Source organism: Anabas testudineus, chromosome 11 (assembly GCF_900324465.2).
Source record: "Anabas testudineus chromosome 11, fAnaTes1.2, whole genome shotgun sequence".
Classification (NCBI taxonomy): Eukaryota; Metazoa; Chordata; class Actinopteri; order Anabantiformes; family Anabantidae; genus Anabas; species Anabas testudineus.
In genome coordinates, this window is record NC_046620.1 from 5357346 (window position 1) to 5366421 (window position 9076).

The following is a 9076-nucleotide window of genomic DNA, read 5'->3' on the forward strand; positions in this document are numbered from 1 at the left end:
ATAATTTACATTCAAACAGTTCATTAGTTTTATGTATGATTGATTAATCCACTGTTTGACCACTAAAATATATTCCATGAACAAATAAAGTCGTGAGCAGCCAGTTAATATAACGTTAGATTATAACATCCTCAAAATGAAAATAAATAAATAAATTAATTAATTAAAGACCAAAGTGAAAATGTTAGTTCTTAAATCATGTGAATTTTGAGTGGAGTTTGGTCTTCACTCTTCTTCGCTGCTTTCTGTAGACATCACAACTTCCGCCTGGTCCCGGTCACAACCCTGCAGCATCCGCGCTAACTTCACTCTGCACAGAGCATCACACCAAACTTATCGACCTCATCAGAACTGAGCTGATGATCGTCTGTGACGACGTACGAGTGAAGTTAATCTAAAAAAACGAAGCTTCTACGTTGACCTGTAACTCCGGCGAAAGCAACATATTTATTGGGTTATTAACTTAGCTAACTGCTTGTTAGCAGTTTGATTGCAGCTGGATAGCATGCTGCTAGCTCAACACAGCAGACAACTCCCTTCTGATTAATTTTCTCTCGTCATGACTGAGTTAAGATGTCGGAAAACAGAGACTTTAGAAGGTGATAAAGAAGAGGAAGAGCGACAAAATGAGCCCGCGCTGCATAGTGAACGTAAGTAAAGCTAATTTAGCAGTTTGCTAACTGATTACTAGTTAGCTTCTAGTGCAGAAACATCTAGTTAACTTTTCCAGAGAGACATTTGCTCTGATCTGCAATAGATGTTGATGTCTGTAACACATGAGCAGATGATAATGAGCCGGTAAACACAGGAGATGGGCTGAGTGTGCCCAGTGGAGGAGCAGATGACAGCTTGCAGCAGAAAGATGAAGGTGGAGAGAAAGAGGATGATTGTCACAAACAGGACGCATCAAACACACCCAGTGCACCTGTCAAAAGATCCAAGAGTTCGTCAACATGTAAGTTTATTTCCCATAAATCGTCATCAGTATAGTGCTATCTTTTCCAAACATCATTCAAACATTGTGTGGTGATTTGTTTGTTGAGCTGTTTATAGCAAACTGGTCCAAAATTAATTGTGAAAACACTTAAAACTGAAAGATATTTGCTTATCAATCTATGGTAACATGACGAGACAAGAAAACATGGAGACAGCCTAAATCCACAGAAGAACGATGTGTAGAACAACCTTAGTTTTCATAGTTTACTGCACTTTGTATGAAGCTACTTGATAAATAAAACCTATTCATGCCTCATCTGTATTCTTAAAACCTTAAAACATAACTCTGTCCCGTGTCTGAGGATCACACTCTTGTGTGGAAACCATTACTGCCTAATGTAATACTTTCAATAATGTGACTATTAGCTTCTTCCATGTTAAATCATCTGTTGGGATAGTTTTCCTTAAATATGTGAAGCACAGTTGCTATTATTATGATATCTCAACTACTGCTGTGACATATGATGATGACTCTTCTGCTCCTCAGCGGGTTTTATTCAGCGCCTGGTGAGGGTGTTCTTTGGATGTCTCGCAGCCGTTGCCTGTGGCATGCTTTATGCTGTGTATCTGTCAACATATCATGACAGGAAGTTCTGGTTTTCAACTCGACAGGTGGGTGACTTTTAAATATCTGCTTCCATTACATTTCCCATTCACTGTCATGCGAATTCTAAAATTCACTTTGGTGCACATGTTGTGTCTCAGGAGTTGGAGCGTGAAATCACCTTCCAAGCAGGCAGTGGGCTCTATTATTACTACTACAAGCACATGCTGGCTGCACCATCTTTTGAAAGAGGTACTGGTATCATTTCTGTTGGTCAAGAAATTGTATTTTTTAAATTATCTCTAATCTAACCAACTCTCTTCATATGTATTTTGTATTTTCAGGGTTTTATGAGTTGACGATAGATAACAAAACAGTTTCGGGTCAGACCATCAACGCAGTGGAGCGTCTGTTTTTGTATCCAGAGCTCATCACCAGCTTCATATATAGAGCCACAGACATCCAGGTCAGTTATTTCAAAGCCTGACCAACTATCAACTTGTGAATTAAGTTTAACATAGTTAATGAGGACATTGTCAGTGTTTTGTAAGATAAAAAATGTGCTAGAAGGTGCCTGTGTATTCCAAAAACAATTAGTTAAACTAGTGCAGTGTGGTGCCCTAAAGCAAGAACCACTGTGCAATAGATTGGAAATTGTAACTAATTCCTGTGAAATGCTTGGGGGAGGTTTTGGTTCTTCAGTGTCAGTGTCAGGGTTATCCTTGGTTTCTCACACAGATAAGTTAGTTTCATGCATCAATAAGATGTTACATAGAAAATGTTGCTCTGTATTCTCAGGAAGGACCAACCCATAAGTTAACACAGCAAAGCAAATAACATTTTCACACACAACCAGCATTTAATCCCACTTAAATCAGAATAACTAACACAGGTTGTCTATTTTTGATGTTTTTTGTTGATGTTGAATCACTGCCCTCAGTTGATTTTTGGGTTTCTGTGCCATCAGGATTTAGTGGAGCCGATCTACTTCTATATTGGAGCGGTTTTTGGACTCCAGGCGGTCTATGTCACTGCCCTGTTTGTGTGTAGCTGGGTGTTGAGTGGGACCTGGGTGTCTGGCATGCTGACTGTGGCCTGGTTCGTCATCAACAGGTGAGAGTAATTCTGTAAATTATTAGTATGATATGTTTCTTCTGTGTTTATTCATTCCCATTAAAACGAATCAGCAAACGTAGCTTCATATCTTCAGTGTAACATCTTCATATACACACTGTACCGTTAAAATAGAATCGAAAACATGTTTTTAAGTCTGATAAAAACTTGTTCAACTCTTCTTCATTTCTCCCACAGACCAGACACAACCAGAGTGGACCATGCTATTCCTCTGCGGGACAACTGGGCTCTGCCTTACTTCTCTTGTCAAGTGACAGCTTTGACTGGGTTCCTGAGTAACAACATCAGCTCTGCCACTGAGGTGAGTCTCTGGTGATACTCGGTTTTTAAATAATCAATTATAAAATCAATGTTACACATGAAACGCCACATGCATCTTAACACACTGATACACTGTGTGTTCTCTGTAGATGTTTTGCTATCTTGCCATGAGTGCCACCACCTTCACCTTCCTCCTAGTCTGGGAACACAGCCACTATGTGCTCTTCATCCAAGGCCTCTGTCTTTTTCTGCTGGACTCGTTTGACCTTGTGCCATCACGTAAGGTAACACGATTCTGGCATTATGAGCCCTCGCCTTTAAACCTTCATTTTTTCTAATATAATGCTCTATTATAAATATTTTTAAGCATATCATATGTCAGTGTAATCTCATATCTGTCTTTGTGTCCTACCACAGCAGATCAGATTTTACTGATGAGAAACCTTTTAAAGAAACAGCTAGCTTTTTTGTCGAGTATTACAGCGGCAAGAAAAAGTAAAGGAACACATTTTTCTGCGTTCATTCATTCAGTTATAAAATTGGGTCTTATATTTAGTCACAAGTATAAACAAACACAATGTGCTTCAAATGATAATAATGAGAACATCTGTGAAATTCTGTGCCTTTATTAAACACATACATTCAACATTCATCTCATTAGTATCTGGTTGAACCACTTTTGACAGCAGTAAACTCAAATAAGCACTTCCTGTAACGTTCAGGAGGAACTTCCTCAGAACTGCTGCTTTTTATTTGCATGGTTCAAATTAGCAGATGCTTCTTTCAGATATGAAACTCTGACTGTTTTTAATGAATTAAACTTTGCATCACTTTTACTTTTTTGTTGAATCCTCGCTCCAGTTGGCTTTTCTTGATACTTTCATAAACAAGAGCAATGCAATAAATTGTGATATTAACTAAAATAGATTGTTCAGAATCCCGACTTTGATCATACATCTAATCATATTTCAATACAACCTTTTACATAAATGCAGATCACCTCACTTTCCTTGCCACTGTAGATGAGAATCCAACTCTCGTGACAGTATGTTAAAGCTACAGCAAAGAGACGTTAGCTTAGCTTAGCATAATGACTAGATGCTGAGGGAACCAGCTCTGAAGCTTTGTGTGTGTCTGTTCTCTGTCGCTGTCCCTCTTTCTTCTCATCACCTCTTCATCCCTGTTATGTACAGATGGCTGACATCCACAAGGTGTACCTCAGCTCCTTGTTCCTGGCCTACTTGTTCCAGTTTCAGAACCCGGCCCTGCTCAGCTCCCCGCTGCTCAGCCTCCTGATTGGCTCAGTCCTGGCGAGGTACTTCCAGGTAGTTATTAGCTGCTGCAAATAACTTGTTACAGAAAAAGCTGAAGTTAAAGAGCAGAATCATGACAGCTAATCAACACGTCATAATTTAAATAAGTTAATAAGTATAAAACAAACTATATTAAAATGTGAAGATTCTCTCAGTGTCCAGTTAAATCTAGCTGTGTTCTTTATTTTTCTTCTAGCAAAAGATGAAGATGGGTCCTCTTGTGGCCAGAGTGATGAAGCTCTTCCTACATTTCCACCTGGTTTTTACCACAGCGATCACCTTCAGTTATTTGGTCAAGGTCAATCCTCAGAATCAAACAGACTCTGTTGATCTATTTGTAGAAGTTAAGAACCATTCAGTATGTATTTTATACACTTGTGTAAAATAAGTGTATTTTGTTTATAGAAACTTTTACCTGCGAGTGAAGGAGACTTCATAATTAAGTTCCTTGAAGTTAAATTCGGACTCAACACAACAGCGTGAGTTACAGAGGAGTTTCCTGTTGCAGTTAAACTGTGGCATGTTTTATTTCTGCCTTTTGTGCTTTTGAAGAGTATCTACATTATTTGATATCATATATGTAACATTGGTGTTCTCTTTTTTTCTCTCTCTCTGTTAGTGACTTTGTTACCAACTTCCTTTTGTGCCAAGAGAGTTTTCAGACACCCGGACAGGACTTATTTCTGCGGCTGACACAGGCCTCGGTCCTTCCCTTCTACTTCCTGGTCCTTTCAATCTGCCTGCTGTCCACCCTGCAGACCATTTACAGAAGACTCAGGTGCTGCACACAGTGACTTGACTTTATTAACTGGTGTCTTGACTTGATGTTTTGTCTCGGATTCCAAATCTTTGAATTTAGATTCTTAGGCCTGGTGTGAATGATTCTCTTAAGGTCATTCTACAGTATCTCTATTGAGTTGAGGTCTGGACTCTGACACCCCAAAAGGTGGATATTGTGTTTCTGAATATTTCCCTTGATGTCTTGCTTCATCACCCAGCTTCTTCTGTTTTCACTTTGCAGACTGACTGACAAAATTACACTTGTTACTATTACTCTTACCACTTATCATGATTCAGTTCTGAACAGTTCTAAACTATGTACAACAATATGCCAAATAACTTTTAGTTTTAGCTGTTACACTTAATTCAGCATTTGTCATAAAGCTGAAAGCATTTTCACCTCTTTTCAGTGGCCAGCCAATAAAAACCAACCTCAGACTTGAAGATGGACAAATAGGAGAGCAGCCTGAGGTCGTCTATCATGTTTTTCACACATTGTTTTTTGGAGGTCTGGCTCTGCTGTTTGATGGGTAGGTGTGTTTCCTGTTCTCCAGTAAAAAAGAAGCTTTGTTAAATTGTTCATATCCTCAGTAGTAACATTGACCGGGCTCTTTCTTCATGCAGGCTGAAGTTTTTATGGACGCCGTATGTCTGCATGTTCACAGCGTTTGGTGTGTGTTCTCCAGAACTATGGATGACCGTGTTTAAGTGGCTCAAACTGAAGTCTATTCACCCTGTAGTGCTGGTCAGTGGCCTCTGACATCACTTTAACAGCAAGCGTTATACTCTTACAGCTTATTCTTATTGCTATTTCTTGTCTCTAGTCTCTGATCCTGAGCACCGCGGTTCCTACCATCATTGGTTTCAGTTTATGGAGAGAGGTGAGATTTCCAGCTCTGTATCTTTCTGTCCTCTTCACGTCATGGACATTTGCACACAACATCTCCTGTGCACTGCTCTCTTCCTTAGTATTGCCCTCGTGTCTTAGCGGAGCTGTCTGATCTGCCAGAGTTCTACGACCCAGATACAATAGAGCTGATCAGCTGGATCAAGTAAGACTTCAGATTCTTAAGAAACTCCTAAAGATGCACCTTGTCCTCTGTGTGTTGTTGCTTGTGCCACTAATATTTCACTTAATGTATTTTGACAGATATATATTAAGTCTTATTAAGTTTATCAAATGTCCTCTGCTCTCGTCTTCCAGGTCACAGGCTCCAGTGGCAGCTGTGTTTGCAGGAAGCCCTCAGATGTTGGGTAAAGTGAAGTTGTGCTCAGGTTCAGCTGTGACCAGTTTACCACTTTACTCAGACATCAACCTGCTGAGGAGGACGGAGGATGTGAGTGACTGACACAAAGGGAATGAGATTCATTTCAGAATTACAAATGTATGAAAACTTGACAGCTTGGTGCAATGTGGTCAGTTTAAAAGAAGTATTTGAATTTAAATGAGGTATAATGTTGTTTTATATGTTACAGTGGCACATAGCTGGTCATGTTACATATAGAAAAAAATGTCCAATTTGTATTTTTCCTTTATTTGTGGATGAGTTTATAAACACTCATTGGAAATTTAACGTTAATAACCTTCTTTCTCCCCCTCTAGAATTATCAGATATATGCAATGAGGTCTGCCGAGGACATCTATAAGATTCTGACGTCTCAGAAGACAAACTATGTGATCATTGAGGATTCGATCTGTAACGAGCTTAGTCTCAACAAAGGCTGTAGGATCAAAGACCTGCTTGACATCTCCAATGGACACGTGAGTTTAAAAGCTTCTGTTGCAAAATGGTTTCTTCAGCGCAAATATTAATTATTATTTTTGTTATTATACTTGGTGTTAAAGCTGGTATATGACATGCTATAAAGCTGTTATACTAGTGGCAGCATGGGACTGCCCCTGTGCTTCACTCAGGCGAGTAGCACTCACCGATTGGGCTACAAAAACACTCCACTCTTGAGTTGAGAGAAGAACTAACAAATAGAATCGTACATACAGTGTACACTAACCAGAATATCCTCTTGTCCCATTCAGGCTGTTTATGACAAAGGAGAGATCTACTCTTTCTCCAAACATGGAAGATTCTGCCATGAGATAAAGATGAACTACTCACCCTACACTAACTACTTCACCAGAGTTTTCTGGAATCGCTCTTATCACGTCTACAAAGTGAACTCGGTCATCTCTTTTCAATACTGACAGCAACTTTTGACTCCCTGCTGAGACTTCACTGGGCCTGGCACAGTCCTGCTCCAGTGTTGCACATCATGTCCCGGAGATGTGATGTGAAAGTGTTTTTGCAGTCTGTGGTGAGAAAAACATCTACTTGCTGATTACTTGCAACATGGACCAAGAGAGAGCATTAAAAGCAACTCAAATGGACCCTGTTGACGTTGGAATTCGCCATATTAATCATCGTACTGTAGTTTTCTAAGCCACATGTTACATTTAATGAAGGTTTGCGGGGAGGGCGGGTAATATGTGAGATACTGTATGTGAGTTTGTGTGTTTACTTTGTACAAAAGCTGAAAGCAGCTGTGGTTACGGTGATGTTTTAGGGTCTTTATTTTAGGATCATTAGTTGTTTCAGATCCCTTCACTGTCGTCACACTCGAATGGTTAAAACCTGAATTCTTGTTTATAAAAGTATTTTGCTCTAAATTGTGGTCAGGTGTTTCCTGTTTGATTTCATTTCCCAGTGTCTGTTACCTGACTGGAGTCCACCTGTGAGAAACTGAGCTGAACAGATATACTAACCAGCTTTATATAGTTTAAAAGGTGCCCAGCTTAAGTCCCACTGGAAAGAACAGAGGCCTGGTTCATCTTTGTGACCTAAGGTTCCACCGAAGCAGAGATTTCCGTTTTGTTATTTTACATAAACATGTTTTTACTTTGTTATTAAGGGTTATTACATCTACATTGATGGTTAGAAAGTTTTACTTTGAAAATATAAATTAAACTTACAACTCAGAAAGTGAAGGAGGTGAATAGTTCCTGAAATTACTGTATTTTATTTTTTTTTTTTTTAAGAGAAAATGTGTCAAAACCACACGGTAAAAAAGTGAAGGATAAACACATATTAGTAGTTAACACCACCATCTATTACTGTTATGTGTAAATCTTGCTTGAAAGATAATCATTTTGATATTTGCTGAGATAAAATCTTCATATCTTGAGTCACGATCACTGATAACACCACTACATAAATTCATACAGTCGCAGCCTCTTCTCAGACACTTTCTGCCTTTTGTTTCTTCAAAAACAATTCCCATGTCGTACATGTTGATGTCATGTCTTCTTTAAAAGGTTGCTGCTTCTCACATGGTCAGTTTGTAGATGTCTTTGAAAGCCACTCACAGTGTGAAGGAGTTCTGTATTGTTCCTGCTGTCTACTGTCAGCCACTGAATGTATTTGAAAACAGTTAGTTTGTGGCGTCGCACTCTGATATCTGATGATATCCGCTCCACAACTTAGACATAAAATCACAGCGGTGCCTGGCACGATGGGAGGGATTGAACAGCACCTGACCCCAAAATAACATCGGTAAAGTTAAAAACCGAGTGGGGGCTGGTTCTGAAGTGGTTCTCGTCACCATTTCATCTGGATGCCTTATGTGCAGAGGTGGAAACTGTCGTGTTTCTGTTCCCATCTCTTTACTGATCACATCTTCAGCTTTGTCTGACTCTTGCAGATCATTTCCCTCCCTGTTTGTTACCTGAAGTATTTTTGCGGCTCCATTTTGGTGCTATTATGCAAGTCTGATTGATAACTGTCCCTCTGCAAAAAGCCATGTAGTGAAATTGAATAGTTGATGAAAATTAAAAGTGTGTATTCATACATACAAATCTGTTTCACTGAGTCTGAATTAGTGATGTGAATTGTCTTTAGGTGTCACTATCCGCGACATATCATATGTGAGCCACACGGCCTTGTTTGCACACAAATGGACGAATGAATCGGAGAACAGATTGTTATATTTTATTCCCATTCATTCTTCTTACTAAATTTTGATTCACTAGAACCAGTTGCGTTTGTCACAGCAAGGT

The 9076-nt window shown here is 39.3% G+C and overlaps 1 protein-coding gene across 2 annotated transcripts; it reads left to right on the plus strand.

Annotated features, from left to right (window-relative positions):
- The first annotated feature begins 263 nt into the window (after positions 1-263).
- On the plus strand, positions 264-8853 carry LOC113155315 (probable C-mannosyltransferase DPY19L4). Of its 2 annotated transcripts, none has more exons than XM_026349949.1 (19): positions 264-650; positions 785-955; positions 1484-1608; positions 1702-1792; positions 1885-2006; positions 2508-2653; positions 2852-2975; positions 3085-3219; positions 4129-4260; positions 4445-4546; positions 4654-4727; positions 4868-5026; positions 5439-5558; positions 5653-5773; positions 5853-5909; positions 5998-6080; positions 6233-6365; positions 6632-6790; positions 7064-8853. In XM_026349949.1, exons 1-19 carry the CDS (start codon positions 560-562, stop codon positions 7226-7228), a joined length of 2310 nt encoding a protein of 769 aa, XP_026205734.1. In that variant the 5' UTR covers positions 264-559; the 3' UTR covers positions 7229-8853. The 2 variants fall into 2 exon arrangements, with proteins under 2 accessions (XP_026205734.1, XP_026205735.1); XM_026349950.1 differs by having other exon boundaries at positions 809-955.
- The last annotated feature ends 223 nt before the right edge of the window (positions 8854-9076 follow it).